This window comes from Protobothrops mucrosquamatus, unplaced genomic scaffold, assembly GCF_001527695.2.
Source record: "Protobothrops mucrosquamatus isolate PMUCROS unplaced genomic scaffold, P.Mucros_1.0 scaffold356, whole genome shotgun sequence".
NCBI classification, from domain to species: domain Eukaryota; kingdom Metazoa; phylum Chordata; class Lepidosauria; order Squamata; family Viperidae; genus Protobothrops; species Protobothrops mucrosquamatus.
Window position 1 is genome coordinate 298,253 of NW_015386691.1, and position 20,403 is coordinate 318,655.

Genomic DNA, 20,403 nt, shown 5'->3' on the forward strand with positions numbered 1-20,403 from the left:
AGGCTTTAAAGGTTAAAACCAAGACCTTAATCTCATCCCAGAAGCAAAGTGGCATCCAGTGCTGTTCAGGGAGTACAGTTCTAGGGTGCATATAATTCTGTACCAGCTGAAGCTTCCAGACAATTTTCAAGAGCTGCTGCATTAGATTGCATTGCAGTAGTCCAATCTGGAGATGACTACAGTATAAACAACTTTAAGCAAAGCCTTTATATAAAATAACTTCTAGAATAAAAATAACATACTCCCTACATTGCAGTAGGGAGCATATTTTTCTGTTTTAAGAGAAGGAAGCTGCATAGCAGAAAGAGTAGAATGCTATCTAGTTTTAAAAAAACATAAATTCTTAGGCTGGATTGGTAAGAAGTTCCAAACCCTTGAAATATTCCCAGATGCTTTTCCAGGTATATCTTCTTTGTCCCACTGAAATGGCTAAAGGTACTAAGGCAAAGAAGCAACAAATATCACTGAATCTTGCCTTCGATTCATCATATCACTAAACTGATGAAGTGATACTTGCTCTATCTATTGTATTTGCAAGATAAATATGTCAAGCTTTTAAAGAAAGAAGTATCTTAAAATGAAAATTCTCTCCTTCAGTAAAAATTACATGTCTGGCAATCTGTGCAACTCATATACAGTGCAATCAAACAATCCGTATTTGTATAGCTCAATCTTCCCCAATCTAATGCCTCTAAGTGCATTGAGCTACAAGTAATATCTCTCATTATTCTCACCCAGACAGTAATTAGAGAACAGATAAAGTAGAGTAATTAATATATATATGTAAAAAAATTATTTACAGACAAAAAGCTTATGTAACAAAGTACATATATGATTAAAATTTTTGTGTAAGATAAGATAAAATGAAATAAATCGTAATATGAATGTACTGTAAATGTAATTTATTCCAAAGGTCAGGGGTGAGATAAGACATTTCACAAATTTTGTTTAACACAATGAAGCATCAATGACATACTTCTGGAAAACAGATAACCAGGATCAATATCAATTTGACCAGTCTTTTGGATTATTTGTTTAAACAACCTGTCTACATAAGAATAATTTGGAATAATTTCATATAGCAGTCATCCCTTGCTTCAAAAACATTCTGAAACCAAATTTAATTGTACTAAAAAGGACAATAGGATTTGCAGATCAGTCTCATGTTCTGGAAGAAAAATGAGAAAAGCTATTCTTAGATATCAGTGTTAATAACTAAATACCTTTTATCTTCATTAACACATCTAAATCTCTAACTAAAAATAAAGACTGGGAGAGGGGAGAGCTATAATAAGAGAGTTAAGAGAAGAAACTGAAAATCAAGTAGTCAACTGTGCCATGAAGAGCATAACAATAATGTACCAAGAATATTGAACTTTGAATTTTATGAAATATTCATTCTTAATTTCAATTTTGAATGTTATTAGTTATTCAGAATAAGGAAGTTAGATTTCTCTGTTTGCTGTATTTGAATCAAGACAGTGATAGTTAAGTCATCTTCCAATCACATGATACCAATAGAACACTAACAGTTTTATTATAGATAGGGAATATTGTTCTACTGATTTTCCATATAAGTACTCTTGAAAAGGATTGACTGTTAGAAGATCAACAACTCTGGATTTGAAAAACCACCAAGAGCTCTTAAATTAGCATTTTATAACTGCTGCAAGGACTAAACCAAGCAACCTTTTCAAAAGAAAAAAAATAAGTTTGAAGACAGATGACAAGAAGTGGATTAAATGTCTCAGCTCCTTCCACAACCCCCACCACTCATTCCAGAAAGAAAACCAAGAATTTAACGCTGGAACCTAGTCTCTATTACTATTTTTATTTCTACAGAAAAAAATGTCCAGATCACCAATCCTAAAAGCAGACTTCTCTGCTTTCAAAGTGTCAGGATATAATGTATCATTGCCAAAGCAAATTTATTCAGATGCACTTGGCCTGCTCAGTATGCAAATGGTCAGGCAACTAAATAATCCCAGAATGAAAAGTCCTGGGAAAAGAGAATCGATTTAATAGAATATGGCTTTTAAATTCAATGAGATTGAAAAACCATGGCTTCCAGGACAGAATAATGTAACTTGTACCACTTTGCCTGATGTATCTATATTTTATAAAATATCTAATGGGAATGTGCGGAGAGACTATTTCTTTCCTATCAGTTCTCATTCTTTAATCTTCCTAGAAATACTTTGCAGGCAGTGAGTGCGTGATTTTTTTTTTTCTTCCAATCCTGATAAAGTAAGCCACAAAGCCACCTGTACATTGAATTAATTATGTACAGATGTTTCTTATTGGAAATTTGATGTTTAGAGAAAAGAGGAGTAATTACAAGTTCCAGGAATCATATGATACCTGGCCAAGATCTAGGTTTTTGCTTCTTGATTATTTGAAGTGATGACATGTGGTTTATATTATAAAATCATGAAAATCCATATTTATTCATATATATAACTTGGAGGGTGGGGAATGCAACAAATATTGGAATGTTCTCAGAAATTTGCCTATGGTCAATAAGTCTACTAAGCAGAAATAGGCATTAACATTTTTTCATGTTTCTTAGCTGATTTTGCTTTGGCAATAAGCAGTCTTTACCTTGGTAAAAGAGGCAATTTTTTTTTTAAAAAAGGAAGTATTATAAGCACCCACTTTCTCATTGGCTGAAGAACCCAAGCCATAATGGAAGATTTATAGTATTCTCATACTGACAACTGGGACTTGTGACATTTAGGAATCTGATTACTTCAAAGAAAAGAAAAGAATCAGTCACAGTGCTTGGGTTTTGATTGTTTGGGCTATCCATGTCCAGGCAAGACAAGGAGAGCATTCTTAGGTTCAGTACAATTTCAAAAGATACAACTAAACAATTTATTGCAGAAATACAGGATAAACAGCTATATGATAGATTTCTATAGCAGACTGCAATTGGCCCACTCTACAGTACTTAAGAAACCTTAAGTACTGACAACAGATCATATCTATAATAGAAAAACTGCATACATTCCACTAAATAGTCTTTCACAAGTGTTACCACTCAGGTTCATTTAATTAGGCCACTGCAAAATTGCTTGGGCATTTGCTCATTTAGGTGCCTCCCCTGCTGCCCCAGATCATTCAGTTGAGTTTATGCCAAATTGAGACTACCTATTCCCCAAAACAAAGCAGCAAAAATAAAATAAAACAAAAATACTGGGTGCTATATTTTTATTCCATTGGAAGAAGCCTCTTTTTTTATTAAAAGTGAAAAAGTACAGATCAAATGAAGGGGGAAAAAGCAATCTATCTGCTCTCAACCTTCAACTCAGAAAAAGAGAAGCTCAGCTGGGAGAGCAGAACCAGAACAAGGAGAAGCACTCAGCTCTAAGAAAGGAGAGATCAGTTTTGTTTATAAATCTGTTTCCTGACAGGAAGTGGGTTTTATTGGTTCCTCCCGAGATTCCCACACTGAATGAGAATGCATCAACAACCTTTCCTAATGTGGAATCCTCCACAATTTTTACATAGCAACTGCTATTGTCACTTCTGATTACAAGTGTAGTTTAAACTATCTGAAAGGGATTACATTAGAAAAGTGAGATTAGTATGTATTCCTCAGCATAATGTTCAGTATCATATAATTTAGGGAAATAATTCTCATAAAGAATTATATCCACAAGCACATGCTTATTACTGGGTCTTAAATTCAGTTACAGAAGTTATAATTTTTGCCTGGACTCTTCAAGTGACTACTTATTATTTTTTGCCCCTGTATGATTCATTCAACCTAGTAATCATCACTGCCCAATCTGTTCCCTTCAACTGTGTTAAGACTCTAAGTCTCAGAACTGCCATTTTATCCACAATTAATAAATACATGCAGCTCTCTTCTTTTCCCTTCCCTTTTTGGGCTACAATTCTCATTCACACACACACACACACACACACACACACACTTTCACTTCTATACAGAGAGTTCATTCATGGAAAATAATTGCATCATGAATTATCTTGTTAAAAAAACTGGGAATGTTTCTAATACACCAATTAGTTTTATCTAAAAATGAGATTTTCTGTAATGAAGAATATATCTGTTTTTAGAACTTCAGGCTGTGGCCAGATTGACATTTTAAAGTTAGCTTTGAAGGTGATAAAACTGTTGCTTTTTAGGTTTTGTTACAATTTCTGACACTAAAAGGAATAAATCAGTAATTTCTTTTTCAATTCAAAAACTATACTACATCCTATTCTTCTTGAGAGACTCCACATCTGTTATTTTTACATTTCATTTTTCTCAAACCTCACTGCTTAAAGACTCCAATTAAAATTATGGATATATACCTGCCAAGTAAAGATAACTTTTTATAATTTAATAAACTGGATTCCAAGGTTTCATAATAGATCTTTTAGTCTGAGATGCTGCCAAAGTTCTGTGTTATTTCTGCAGCAGCAGGCCATCATAGCTTCACTTTTATCAAAGGTTACTGTAAGCTACCAAGCAGCTGCCCGTCTTTAGAATATAAACTTTATACGCAAATTTGAAACAAGACTAAGATACTATAAAATATATGCTTAAACATGCTGAACAATTTCTTTTCAAATTCTCAACAAAACTGGGGCCAGGAAAGCAGGAAATACTCAGAATAGGCAATTTTTTAAGGTTGCCACAAGAATAATATTTAAAGTAGACTAAAAAAATATGTAAGATGTAATTTTTCACATGAAACACAAGGACATACTTGTAGGGATTTTTTAAATGAGAAATAAGAACTTATATAATTATTTGAAATAATCTGCCTTTGTTCAAGCAAAACTTACATTTATTTCTCTGGAGCAGTATTCAACAGAACTGGAATTTTTATTCTTGAAACAACTGAATACAGGTATTAAAACATCTAGCTCAGTCATGAACATTAAGAACATCAATAAATTAGAAGATATACTGTAGCTAAAACTAAAAGCTACATTCCTACTCCATTCTATTTTGGTTCACCCACAAGAGATTTCATTTCTAACTAAAAAGTAATACATTTGCATTTTAATGAAAAAAAATGAGTTGGAAAACTTCTTCCACATGCAAAAGGAAAAAAAAAGGAAGAGAAGGAATGTAAGGAAATCCCTTGGATTTCCTACTAAGAATCAAAGAAATATACATGACCTGGTCCATTGCTACTGAAGATATACTAGTTAGATATATATCCCCAAAGGTTTAGAGATGTCTGAATACAAGGCTGAATTTGTACTTACATTACCATATTTATATTTCTTTTATAGTATTTCTTTTATTCAACATAAATATATGATCCTATTAACTGTTTCGTATTTTTTGTTTTACATGTTGTATTCTGATATGTCCTAATCGCTAAACAATAAACTATTACTATTACTAGCATATGTAGAATGTACTTAATAAAATATCAGATTCATAATCTGGAATTCTCTAGTCAGTTCTGTAAAACGTTAAAGCTTTTCAGAATTTAAAGGAGTTCAAGACTTTAGAACAATGGAGGAATTTCATATAGGTCAGTGATGGCAAACCTTTTAGAGACTGAGTGCCCAAACTGCAACCCAAAATCCACTTATGCATCATCGGGTGCCGGGTGGGTGTGGCCCATTGGGTGGGTGTGGCCCATTGGGTGGGTGTGGCCCATTGGGTGGGCATGGCTGCAGTGGTAACGGCAGACTGGGTGGGACTAAAAAGTTCAATCAATCAATTCCAACTTTGCAAGATCTTTTTTTTCCCGCGAGAAGTTGAAATTGACTGATTGATTGAACTTTTTTTTTTGCACACAGCAGCGGAGGCCTAAAGCGAAAAGGTTTTATAAAACCCAGCTGAAGGCCTAGGACTGGGGCGACGGCACGCGTGCCCACAGAGAGGGCTCTGAGTGCTGCCTCTGGCACCCGTGCCATAGGTTCGCCACCACTGATATAGATAGTCATCAATTTATTATCAATCGCCTAATGACTGTTCAAAATTACTAGAGACTCAGGAAAAATTATTTATGACCCATCTTTGAAGTTACCGCTGCACCACCCAGGAGGCCACATGATTTTATTTCAGACAGTTGGCAACCTTATGACTGGTTGCCAAGCATCCTGCCATCATGTAATCACCATTTGCAGTCTTCTCTATTGGCTCCCTCAGAAAGCCAGCATTACTGGAACAGATATACTTACTGTTCAGAAAGATTGCATTTGTTAGCTTTCTAGCCAAAATGCAAATTTTCTGAATGGTAGAAAAACTAGCACACAGAAGGGAAGGGCTTACTTTCTCCAGCCCAGACCAGCAATCATCTTTTGCACAATGAGGGGAGAGGAATCACCTTGCTGGGCCAGAAAAAGGCAATTCAGATCTTCAGGATTCAAGTTTCCTTTCTCTAGCCCAGTCTGGCAGTTCCCTTTCACACATGAAAGAGAGAGGAGGGTTTGTGATAGACAGAAGAAATGAAGCTTGTCTCTTTGGTATCCAATCTTTGTTTTCCAGCACAGCACAGCATTTCCCTTCTGTGCATGGAGGAGAACTGCCTGCCCTCTTTCAGCAGGCAGCTCTTTCATTCTGCCTGCTTAGTGACACAACCATAAGGGCCAGGTTTGCGGTTGTTGAATGAAGCATACACATAGGCAACTCGCTAAATGACTGCAATGAATTAAACCAAAATTCCAGGCCTAATTGTAATTGTAAGTTGAGGACTACCCATACCATTATGAATGAATGGAGAAAGGGGTCCTTCTCTATTATTTATCTGATATTAACTCTGTATTTTCAGAGAAAAGTACAGTATCACATCTGCAACTAAGAAGTCTGTATAATGGCTGTGTCAAAATTCATTTATTTTTATAGTTAATATGCTGGTTGCACTGCTTTCCTTTATTATAAAGATTGGGCCAAGGTTAATTAGTTCCTAGTAATATCATAGACTACTATACCAGGGATCCCCAACCCCCAGTCTGTGGACCAGTACCAGGCCACGGCATGCCAGCAACCGGTCCGCACAAACAAGCAAAGCCCCATCTGTGGGATGTAGGCAGCACACAAAACCATGCACTCTCTGGTCCATGGAAAAAACCTTTCTCCATGGAACCGGTCCCTGGTGCCCAAAAGGTTGGGGACCTCTGTACTATACTACTCTCTGTATTGAACTACAATGCAATACAGTTATGATCATACATAATGGCTTGTGGAAAATTCTGTTGGCCATCTCTTAATGGAAATTGGCAATAGAAACTTAGTTTAGAGGCCACATATTAAAGATTTTTTTGTAAGAGTAACAAACTTTTTTTAAAAAAAATATCTGTTAGACAATACATAAAATTGTGTTCCAATCTTCATACAAATAGCCAATTAGAATTACCAATACACCTCTTATTGCTAACATTAATAGAAAAATCCTGATTTAGTTCTTGAAAGTAGGATTTGGAAAGCACAAGATTCAACAGGAAACTATATATGAGAGGCCTATTTGGTTCCTAACTGCTGCATTTTAAAAAGTATACTGCTCACAAAAATAAAGGGAACGCAAACCCCTTCAGTTCCATGGTAAAATGTTCCCTTTATTTTTGTGAGCAGTATATATTGTTCTCAAATCTTTGTGATAATGAGGGCTAGAAAATCTAGCGTAAGATTTAATGTTGTATTTTTAAATAGCTTCCCACAGCTTGCACATTGCCTAAAATGGAATATAAAAAATGAAACAGTCGAATTATCTGGAGTTTGAACAATACTTTTTTGAATATTATCTAGATTATTTTTTTTAAAAAAAGAATTAACATTAACAATATCAATTGAATATCTTTCTCAAAAACTAATTCTTTGCTTTTTCAAATATAAATTCCTCCCCTATACTCTAAAAAAAATTAACATTTCATCTTAAACATTAGCAACATAAATGCAATGCAAACTCATCTCGTCCTTGCTAGCCATAGGGAAAGAAACTATAGTAATCTTTGGTTGTAGGGACTTTCAGTATCCACATTTTCATTTATTTTTTGAAGTAATTATTCCAGAGTGGTGGCGTGACCATTAAGATCAGGGGTCTTGTGGACTTCAACTCCCATAGTTTCTCAGTCAGCCATGCTGGCTGAGGAATTTTGGGACTGAAGTCCACAAGTTTTAATGTTGACAAGTTTGGAGATTCCCAATTTAGACATTAGATTAAAAAAATAATTATATATAAAATTTAATAAATGAAATTATAAATTTAAAAAATAAATATAATTGTGAAAAATCTATTTATGAATTCATGCAGTAATCTGAATTAATTTAAAAGAATTCTACTACAAATTATGAATTAATTGAAGTTTTTAAGTACTAATCCAAATATAGTTCATGCAATTTTTATTTCACAAGATTACAATAAATTTAAAACTAAATGAATCATCTGCCATCTAAAACAGGGGTCTCCAACCCTCTGGCCGTGCCTGTTTGAAACCAGGCCGCACAAGCTATGGGTGAGTTGTGCACTTTACAATTTTACAATTGATGTGTGACTTTACAATTATTAATGCACTTAGCAGAGAATACTGTTAATCCTCCATTTTCTTTCCAGTCCATAGTAAAGAAATGTTCACCAAAAATTAGATAAGAGATATGGCTGTATCCAACATGTGTAGAGCCATAGAAAAAACAAAAAAGCAGACTCCTTGTTAGGTCTGTTTAAAATGTCAGAGAACTTGTAGAGCAGTATCAAGCAGATGTTAGTCTGGTTTTCTGGAGCCTTTTCAAGTGGCTATGCTTTATCAACTCTTACCAAAATGGAAATTGCATACATTAAAGATTAGGTCCCCAATTAACCAAAGAACTTATTAAAATTACATCTGGGAAAGTGAAATTCTGCAATATAAATGCTAGCATCTATTTTTAAAGATTATGTCAACAGAAGTTGGTTTGTTTATATTTCAAAATACAGTACAAATAGAGACAGATACCAGTTCTCAGTTATAATACCCACAAGAAGTGAATGCTGACAAAGTCTCTGGAAAGTCCTGAGCACGTTTGTATTCAATTAAGAATTCGGGTTAGTAAAACGTAAGATAATCTTAATTCAAACAATATTTTGGTTGACCCAACAACTTACACTTCTGCACTTCCCCATTTTGTGCAGCATTCCTCTCAATTTGATCAGCATTTTTTTCCCAGCAAAGCGAAACAGTTGTGCATGAAGAGAGATAACAGGGAACAGCTTCCAAAGTAGCTACTTCTAAGCACTCTGAAGAACACTTTTAAAGGGTTTTTACAGCATTAAAATCAAGGAAGTTTCACATTTAAGGTACATTTACTAACCACATTTTAACATATAAAGCATAATAGCAACCTAGAGATAAAGCTAAACAGGAAATAGAAACCTCACTCAAAATCAAAGAAATAAGCATGAAAACCTACAGCTTGTGTCCTACTTTGCATCCAGAAGAGTGCAGAAGTGAACAACTTTCGTGAGGCTGAGGGCCAATTGGTGTTTTAAGTGTTGCATCAGGCAAAACACTGCTACATGTGAGCAGGATAAGGATAAAAACCTGGGTTTAATTTAAAATTCAATACATAGTTAACATTATTTCTCACATATATGAACATTTCTCAAACTGGAATATTAAAATTTCAATTCTGTGGCAACTTTTGCAAGGCGTACTTCTGTTTTTAGAAAGTTGTATTTGACCCTAAGAACAAAATTTGTACACCTCCGATTTGGCATCTGATTTCAGTTTTAAGGATTAACCCCATTTGTGTCTCTGCATTCAAAACTTGAGGAAATTATTTGAGAAAATTCTAATCTTTATCTTAAAGTGTGTTACACTTTTGTTATCTATTAACCACAATCTATTAATCACAACACTATGGAGATGCAGCTGGGAGTAAGTCTACTGTATAAAATGCGAATTATGTTTGTATAAGTATGCTATGAAAATAAAATAAAGATTATTGCCAAAGTGGCACCATAACTGGACAATTTACATTCTTAGTTTGTTTTCCTTCTGGAACTAAATATACATGAAATCATATAGTTAGCATTTTGATGGATCAGAAGTTGTTCAAATATCAGCTTACGGTACTTTCATACAGAGGCTTCCATTTCAGTTGATCCTGGCATACTTTAGAGGATCAGACCAACTGAAACAATTACAATTTCATGGTGGCTGCTAAGAATGCACCCTGGTGAAATATGAACCAAATAATATTTGGCTTTCAGATGCCAATCTGAGTCATAAATTTGTATTTTGGTGTTTTTGGCTTGTTCATATTTCTCCATTGATGGGGCAAATATGTGACATGGGTTATCTATAATCACATAGTTAGCATATGTCAGAAATAAAACACAGCATCCATCAAGTAGTAGCAATTAGAGTGCTGCAGGAACATTTTGCTTCTGTACCATATTTATTTCAGAAAACTTTAAAACATGTTGAAGAAGGCAATAAATAAAACACAAGCCTATTACCTTCTAAACCATTTTCATGATCCTTTAAAATATATTTGCAGTTATCCCTAAATAATGTGTTACATTTTTGCAGTAGTCTAGACTTTTACAACATAAAATTTTCTTCTCAACTAGGCAAAGAAGTCTTTTTCTTTTTTAAAAAATCAGTATATACTGTTAATCAAGTAATAAGTTATTTTCAGTAGTAACATTACAGTATTAAGACTGATATCTTCAATGAGATCTCTGACAATTTATCAACAAACATTAAATGTTCTGTTCTTGATGAGATTAACATTAGACAGACCAGTTTTTCAATAAAATGTTTATCAAACAAATTTTCCAACAGAAATCTGCACCGTGGAATGAATGGAAGATAAGAAATAAGAGGTTCTAACTTCTCAGTAAGACTTAAACAAGAATAATTCAAATTTTCAGGAATTATTCCACATTTTCAAGGTCCAATTAGTGCCACACCTAACAGATGCTATATATAAAACACAAGGGAAAAGTTTAAGCAATTGGTGCTTTTCAAATTAGTCCAGACTGAATGGATGTTAACAATATAAGAAAAAGGACTTGGATTTTACAAATAATTCAGAGTTTTATATTTTAAAACATGTTTTGTGACTTCACCCATTCATGAACAAAATAGGGACCTACAGTGAGATTGGTTTTAGCTGAGCTAATGGCATGCAGCAATACTGCTTCAAAGTAATATTCATAGACTAATATTCAACTGATCACTTTTTTTTCTGATTTTACATTTCACGACGTTGTCAAATATGTTTACAAATTTTCATTTTCAGAAGCTTGCTCCAGAGCATGATATTTTTAAAAAGAAAAAGTGATAAGATTGTAGGTTGTGAGGAAGAAACATAAAGATATTGATGCATCCAGTTGTGTTATTCAACCATTCTTACCTTTTCAGAATGCAGGGATAAGCAAAGTCTCAAACATGAGGCTCATTCTCAGCTACACTATTATCCTTATTGAAAATGGAAGCAACCTTAATGAGTCTATCTAGGGGAACATGCCAGATATGCTAATGTGTCTAGGGGGAGGGGCAGAAAGAGGGAAACCTTTTACCAAAGGTGTATGCCAACAATTATTAAAAATGTTTTATAACTATGGATAAGAAAACAGCCAACAGTCTCTATCAAAACAAGAAACATAATAACACCTTTTTAAAGAAAAAAGACAGGGATATCAATTTATATCCTTGGTGTCTCCTATTCTTTTGGCAGCTACTGTACAGTCCACCTAGTTTCCAAACCCGGTATTAAGAGGATTTTTAATATATTCCTGACACTCTGACCTCTACTGTCAAGCTTCCACCAATCAGGGGGTTCCATTTCTTACAAAGCTCTATCAATCTGGTGATTTAACATCACAGACTGCAGCTTAATCTGGAGGATTCCATTTTCCCTCCTGCACACCAAGGCAGTGCAACCATTATATAAGTCTGCTTCTTTCTTCTCTCCCAGCCATTTGCGATCTTCCAAATGCCCGCTTTACAAAAGAATATGAAGAAAAACACCAGCACTAATACTATTTGATTTTGTGTGTGTGTGTGCATGTGTATACCTATACACAAAAAATGCACTCACTCCAGAATGCGTATTCTTATTTTCGCTATGCAAATAAAAAGAGAGAAAAAATAGGAGGAGGGGGGGGGACAGGAAAATAAAGAAAGGGAAAGCGCCTCTATAAGACAGAAAGAATATTCACAAGATGTTTTTCGCCGAGACAATGCAAGGAGCTCATTAAAACTGCTAAACATGCCACACGCTGATGAGGAGACACGCTAGATTAGGTTTTGGTGCCCCCGCTGTTTTTATTATGCAATGTCCTGCAACCCTGCTCTTTTCCACCGACACTGCAGCAATTCTCCAAGGGGTAAGGGTGTGTGTGTTGGGGTGTGTGTGTGTGTGTGTGCACGACGCACACGCAGCGCGCACGCCCAAACTCGCACACCGGGTGGTGAGAGAGAAAAGAGAGCGGGTTACCTGTAGGAACGCTCCCCTCGCACTGTATGCTTCCTGAAAGGGATGATGGTGCCGTTATCCTGGATGATGTCGTTGTTGTTCTCTCCATTTGGGGACAGCGCTTGAGTAGGACCAGGCATTGGAGCGCTCCCAAAAGCAAGCAGCCCAAAACCTGGGTGCCTGGGCGAGGAGAGGCTGGGAACGGGCTGGGCTGCTGCTTTTCCTTTACTACCGACTCTGTCCGCCTCTCTTCGCCGCCGTCTTCTTTCCCCTCCTTTCTGGCCGGTGACGTCAAATCGCCGGGAGCAGCACCCAGGCCACGTGACCAGCTCCTCGCCATAGCAACCAGCTAACTCATCAGATCTCCTCGATTCACACAGGGCTTGAGCGCGGCCACACGGAGGCAGCCAAACAGGCGCAAGGGGGCAGGGCTAACATCTGGCACGTAGAAGCCGCTCGGCTTGGCGCGCGCCCCCGCCTCGCTTCCTCTCCGATTTCCCTCCAGCCGCGCACTCTGTGAATGCAGCTGCCGATACAAAGAGCCACCTTTAGGAAAAGGCAGGCATCGAGGAAGACCCGGCTGCGCACGTTCTAAAAAGACATCCCTACCGCACTTGTATTCGGCTTAGCCTTTTTTTCTCCACGCCTCATCCAGTTCGTAAAATTTTACACAAACCGTCCTGCTTTTTCAGGCAATTCAACTATATTGGATCGACCGTAACAGAGGACGGAATAGCATAATCAAAACATGCGATCCAACTGCTCGAAGAACCCGAGCTTTAGAATTACGAGGTTCCCTTTACTGTCAATAATCATCCCGGATGAAGCTTGGAAAATGTCCACGGCATGGGAAGTAGTTCTCAGTAGAAAAAGCAAGGGAGATGGCGCGCTAAAGGCCAGTTCTCTACAGAGTTATATTTAATTGGCTATTACACTACTCTCTTTTGCTTTTTCCATTAAGCAGACTTATTTTCAGGCAAAGGACATGATAAACAGCTCTTCCCACTCCTAAATATGGAGACAAGCAAAGAGGCATTTCCAGTTCTCTCCTTTCTCAACAATAATAATAATTTGTTACAATTATAACCCTAGCAAACAAAATGAAAAGTCTTTTGTTCATATCTTCATAAGCCACTATCATCTCCACCCTGATAATAGCAAATTATCTTTGGCCCCATGACTGAAAGCGGTATCAAAAGCACTGTGTACAAAACTGAGATGGCATCAATAATCTAAATATTAGAAATGTGGACATAAATCCTAACAAGGTGTTTGTATGGTGTAATCTTCACCGCTGTCATCATAAAATCACTTCTCAGACTTATATACTCTTTTCTTCCTTATTTATTGTTAACAAACAATTGAGTAAAGTAGTGCTGCTGAATTTTTAGAGTGTATTAAAGATCTGACTATAAAGTCTGCTTGTGTTAAACATTTTTCATTTTCCTCTTACATACTCTTAGCAGGAAAAAGAGTATCTAAAAACTCTTCTTCCTTAAAGGCTTTTGAAATCACCTTGAAAAGTTTAAATGCATTTTAAAAACCTCAAAGAGTATTCACTGAATCTTTCTGATGGTTTTCTTCCTTCGGAATATGCATGAAAAGGAAGGGTTTGTAAAAACCTAACAGATCTTAACAAGGATCTTGTTAAGTATCTGAATAACCACACTCCTTTGGTCTCAAGTGTCCCTGCCTGGCAATTGTTTTCATCTACTTACCATAAAGTAATAAATAAAGCTTTGATTTTATAATATTTTAAACAGGAAGAAGAGAAATATCCACCCAAATTACAATTTTTTGAAGAGGATTTTGCAAGATTAATTTAGGTCACTTGAGCAAGTTAGAGAGCTACGGAGCTTTTCTAAGGGATAGGCTTGGAAATTTCAGAAGTAAGGACAAAGTAACAAAAGCTACCTAGGGTGAACTTATATTATATACATGAATTGTTTCAAGGATGATTTGCAAAAAATAAGATTTACAGATCACAAAGAGCTAGATTAACAAATCGTGCTAAGCAAAATCCAAATAAATTACACTACAGTTAAAGCCATTTGTAAACTAGTATGAAATAGTTGAAGACAAACAATAGCTATCTGTCCATTCATAGATTATGTAGTAATTTGGCCAAAATATCCTTGTGCTAATTTTTAAAATCTACATCACATTAGCTTGACTGTTTGTTTTAACCTAACCTATTTTAATATCAGTCAAAGTAGGTAACATCAGCTAGGGCTAGGCAACACTGGCTAATACAGTTTTTTTTAAAAAGTTTTTGATCTGGATAGAATGGAAGATCATCAAGACATCTCAGGTTTATAGTGTGGACTAGAAAATTGAAAAATAGCCTAGAAGACAATGAGAATCTACTTTTGCATCATTGCCTTTTATTTCCATATCAATTGTGATATGGTTCTAAGGAAGCCTGATTTCAAAGGGATTGAGAACAGCTTTGGAGGAAAAGAAATCTAACACAAACAGAGTCAAATCCACTCTAGTATTTGATGTGGGGGAAAAGCATGTGTTAATTTTTTCTTCTATTCAAATTGTGTCTGATTCTTGAAGAACGCCTGGACAATTCTCTGCAGTTTTCTTGGCAAGGTTTTTCAGAAGTGATTTACCATTGTCTCATTCCTAGGACTAAGAGAAAGTAACTAGCCCAAGGCCATCCAGTGGACTTTGTGTCTAAGATGGGACTAGAACTCATATCTCCTGATGCTTTAACCACTACATCAAATTGGCTCTTTAACTATTCAAGAAAATACAACTCACACAAATTCATTACATTTCTTAAGAAATATTGACCAACCACAAGATATTCCTCCACATCCATACTTCTTTTTTTAAAAGAAACCTTAGAACAGTAGACCATTACACAATGAGTAGTGTCAGTTTTTGGAAATTGGTTGAACTTCTCAATCAGTCTACAGTCTATCCATCAATTTTGATAGACTGCAATCCTGTAGCTTCCTTTATCATATAAACACTGAATTCATCTTTATTAACAAGTACTCCTCTCTCTATATGCTTTTCCCTCCACATTTATATGCACCACTTTTACAGTCCTGCATCTTGATTATGGAACAAATAAGAGAAAAGCCATAAATTTTCATATAAGATGCTCAAATTATTTACTACTTCTTGCTTTGATTCTCAAATGCATATGTACTGGCTTCTGCCTATTTGAGGATCTGAAGAAAACTCTCCAAGAATGTCTCTTTTTTTATGTAAATGCTCAGCTCCTCCCAGTCTTCCTGATTCTATCCTGAATAGGAACTACAAGGTCATAAAAGGGGAGTTTTTTATGTAATACCCGTGTTTCCCTGAATATAAGACTGAATCTTATATTAATTTTTGCTCCAAAAAACCCACTAGGGCTTATTTTTGGTAATGTCTTATTTTTTTCACACAGGAGGCGGCAAGTGCACAGGGGCCTACAGCCACGGCCCCTGCTAACTCGGTCTGAGGGGGGAAACAGATGGTGGGACGGACTGGGCAGGCAGCCATCCGGTACATCTGGCAGGCCAGTGCCTCCATCACGAGGGGAGGCGAGGCAGCTGGCGGGTTGGGGGTGGTGCCACGCAGGCCGGATCGTGTGCCTCCACACCATGCTTCTTCCACACCATGGTCCCTGCACACTTGGTCCCTGCTGTCCAATCCCACCTGAGCCCAGCCTCGGAGCTGCCCCACACACCCCGCACCTGCGCACCTCGGGGCCCTGCAACCAGGCCAGATGTGCCCCACCACCTGCTTCGCTGGCACCCCGGGAGCTCAAGGTCTGGGTCAGAGCAGCCTGTGCTGCTATGAGGGATGTTCAGCTGGCCACGCCCATGCCCAAATAAACTGGGACTTATTTTGGGGGTTATATTACAAGCATCATGAAAAATCATGCTATGGCTTATTTTCTGGTTGGGTCTTATTTTTGGAGAAACACGGTATTGATACATCTTTGCACATTATTTTAGTTGCAATATATTTTATATCTTGAAGGACTCCTCAAAAACACTTTTGCTCTTCAATTTTTCAAACAGTTGCAAGATGCAATCACTCTTTGTTCCCCCCAATCCCACTTTTTTTAAAATTAAACTTTTGGTAAACCTTTTCTGGTTTTCATACTCTATGTAATTCCATCTATAATTAATCTAGCTGAAGCAGTTTCATTCTGCTTTTCTGTTTACTTTTACTATAAAAGTTTGTACTTTTCTTGCATTTTCTCTGAGCCACATTATATTATAATTTGCCAAGGGCATATATCTCTCTTCATGTACTCTGCAAAGCATTACATATATTTACAGTGCTATGTAAACAGTAAGTCAATAATAGTTTACCACACAGTTGTCTAATCTTTTGGCTTACCCGGGCTGCATTGACTGAAGTGGAATTATCTTGGGCCACATACAAAATAAAAAATATAATTAATATATATAAATAACAAGCTTCCTTTTATATATATATTTTTATTGTCTTGCAGGGCTCCACTAGCTGTCCAGGACCACGTGCAGTCTATGGGCTGCGGGTTAGACATATTTGATATACAGTAAATATTTAAGTATCACTGTAGATGTTGGATTGTATAAATATTTTATCTTTATTTGAGAAATGCACTTTTGACATATTCTTGCACCATTAAAAAAACAACATGACTGCAAAATGACTTAATGGATACATCTAAAAAAACCTGGAAACTATGCTGAGATAATAATTCTAGATATTGTAAAATATACTGCTCAAAAAAATAAAGGGAACATTTTACCATGGAACTGAAGGGGTTTGCTTTCCCTTTATTTTTGTGAGCAGTATATTTTGAGTTACCTTTTAAAAACTGAAATTTAAATGTCTAATTCATTGAGCCATTAAGAGAGCAACAAATCCTAAAAGTACTGAATATAACATTGTAGCATTACATGTTAAATTTGTTTCAGTTCTGAAAAAAAATCAAATATATTTCCAGGAAGACCTATTCTCAACACCAGCTGTTTTATTCCAACTATGTTCGGTAAAATTAAGGTATGGAAAGGAGGAAAAGGCCTACATTTTTTCTTTTGCTTTATAGTTACAGTTTTGCCAGTACTATTCTGAGAACAGAGAGAAGAAATAAGTTCCATATGGATAGCAGACTTTTTAGCTTAGTTAACATTCACTGCTTAGAAACAATGCATATATTACATATGTATTTAATTTTACCATTATCGCAAGCTGCTACAAATACACTAAGTCATTTAGTAGGATTCCATCTCCCACAGCTATAGATGTACATGCCCCCCAAAGTTCCACTTCCACTTATGAACCAACGGACATAAGAATACAGATTGAAAGCAAGTAGTTAGAATACTGTTTGGTTCTTTAATTATTCCTTTTAAGAAAATTAATGTAGTAATTTGGGTTTTGGAACTATTCCTAAAGAGAGTGCTTTACATTTACCCTCCCCCCACCAAATGAAAGCAAAGAAAATATTTCTTAGTAAATAGAACAATGCAATGCTTTTTTTCAAAAAACAATAGTCTAGATATCTTTAAAACATGCTTTTAAAAATATTATCCCAGTATTTCCCTTTCTTTCTGCATAAAACTCATTCCAAGCATTGTTTTAACTGTTCCACTTGGGTAGTTCTCATCAGAACAGAAAAACCAGATTCAAACAATAAAACATTAAAATGAAAAGAGAATTACTTATATTTTGTTAGCATAATTTGTTATTCCAGGAAGAACTTTGATTTGGGAATTTTTACATTAAGATATTTTATTTTCCCATTTTTGTGTGTTTTAAAAAATGGCTGAGATTGTCACAGACAAGCATCCCATGCTGTTGCTATAAAGTTGTCTGTGTAAGAAAAAAGAGAACACATGCAAATGTGTTTCAATCAGCTTGCAAACTGAGTACAGTATCTTTTTTGGCTCAAGAGTCTCCTATGTCACAGCCATTTCTTTTCCTTTTACATTAATGATTATCAGATGCTCACATAAATAACAGGAGAAAGGCTCAAAGGACATTTAGTCTGAAAATATTTTGTGAACAACAGTGGCTCTTCTGTTCCTCTAGGCACTGTTCACGTATCCAGATGCAACAGTCCCAAGATTGAATTTGCCAAGAACAAAAAGGAGGATGAACAAATGAACTGCCAAATAATACTGAGAACACTATTCACAGCTCCCATTCTCTTTCATTGTCTCTCACGCATACTGTTGCAAACATTTTGTGAAATGTATCTCTCCATCTCAATGTGGAGTAATAAACAGAGTACTAGAATGAGACTGAAACAAATAAAATAACTAAAACTCCATTAAGTTGATTGGGATGGTTATTATTTCTCACCCTATTAGTGTTGTTAAGAATGTAAAACATTATGTATCATTCTGAGTTTCTTATGAGACAGATGAGATCATTAAAGCCATTTAAGAAATGATACTTCCGGAGGTTTTAAACATTTCAGTAGCAAGGAGAGAATAGCAAACTCTGCCAGGGATAAAAATTGTGAAAATAATGTTTCATTTCCACTGTGAATGGAGAGTGCAACCTTTCCTATTCTTTTGGGATACAATACTGTCATTTCCTTGTAAATCTTCCCTGTTCTGACCAAAAGATCCCACAACAAATGTGTCCTCTATATGAAAGGGATTGGCATCAGGACAGAACAAAAGAATCACTTCCTCTGCCAGGATTCCTGCTTTTTGCACACATCAACATTCAGCTTATTGTTTAAGTTAGCACTACTATGGTAGATCTCATGGTAAGGGTTCTAAAAAGACACAAGCAATAAAAGAGGTAATTTCTGGGTTTTTCCCCAGTGCCCCCAGTTTGTTGAGATAGCCACAAAAGCTGAACTGACTTGAGAGCAGAGAGATCAAGAAGGGATGGCTGTGAGTTTACCTCCTCACAAAATTTGTCTCCACACTTTCACTTCTTGTCACCTAATGTAGAATGTTAGTTCTTTGGCTTTATGCAATTTAATTTTAATTTATTTGAAAATGCCCTCTATTTTAAAGCTGCTTTGGGACATTTCCAACTGGTATAGTTTTCAATCCTCCACAAATTAATTTGAAGTTTATCTTTAACCATCTTCATTTCTGCAGCCTCCAAAGAAGGAGAATAGGTAAGGAATAATATGAGCCAGTCAATTCTCCTTGTTGCTGACCTAAATACACAAAGAAAATAAATTGCCAGCATCCTGCTGCCATCCAGGTTTTCAGTAAATCCTGTGAGCAGCTGTTACAGGAAAAAGCTGCCTTGGTGTAAAAGCGTCATCTATTTCTATCAAAATATCTGCAGTTGCCATTATGCTGAAAGAAGACATGGCAGCTCTTTTGCAAATAAAAGCTTTCAGAATAGATTTATCCATGGTTGTAAGTTGCCGTATTTCCTCTGTATGAGGGAGGGAGGAAAGTGAAGGTATGGTTTGCTTCAGCTTAGAGCATGGGTGTCAAACTCACCACGTCACGTGACGTGTTGCGACGTTTCATGATTTTCTTTGCATTGCCGGAGCTGGGGTGGGCACGGCCTCTGTATGATATAATCGGCCTGTGGGCCGGCAGTTTGACACCCCTGGCTTAGAGGCTAGGAAGTGATTGAGGCAAGAACTGGGTGCATATTGTTTATATAAACCGTTAGGAAAAAATCAGTGCAGTTTTTGAATCTTTGTTTTTTAATGTGTTTGTAAAATTAAGATATGATAGGATCTGCTTACTGATAAAGTTACTAATATTTCTTCCTTAGCATAATTCAGCTGCAGTGGCTATTTCACAAAGAGCTGTTTGCATCCAGGAAAAACCTATAGAAGAAAAAAACCTCTTTACAAATCCAGTACCACATAAGAGGAGGATCAACTGCTTTATTCTTTTGGTTTCAGATGAACTAATGCAGTCTTTAAGGTCACATGACCTTAAACAAGAATAAAAATAAATGTAGAAAACAGAGTGGAAAGTTTGACATAGTCCATAAAGGGATTATTTTAGAAGGAATTTTCTTATTTTCTAAATAAGCCTGAAAATGTCAAGCAAACAGTTGAACATACCAGAACATATCAAATGAAA

At 36.1% G+C, this 20,403-nt stretch overlaps 1 protein-coding gene across 3 annotated transcripts in view; it reads right to left on the bottom strand.

Moving 5' to 3' along the window:
* MAPRE2 (microtubule associated protein RP/EB family member 2) overlaps nucleotides 1-20,403 on the bottom strand; it is a 67,535-nt gene that overhangs the window by 30,639 nt on the left and 16,493 nt on the right. The window contains exon 1 of one of the 3 annotated variants that reach the window (XM_015815620.1): nucleotides 12,401-12,621. The exons of 1 other annotated variant lie outside the window; for it this stretch is intronic. In XM_015815620.1, the coding sequence (XP_015671106.1) occupies nucleotides 12,401-12,519 (119 nt within the window). In that variant the 5' untranslated portion in view covers nucleotides 12,520-12,621. Of the gene's footprint in view, nucleotides 1-12,400; nucleotides 12,622-20,403 lie in introns of those variants that run through there. One more of the 3 variants, XM_015815625.1, reaches the window with a different exon arrangement.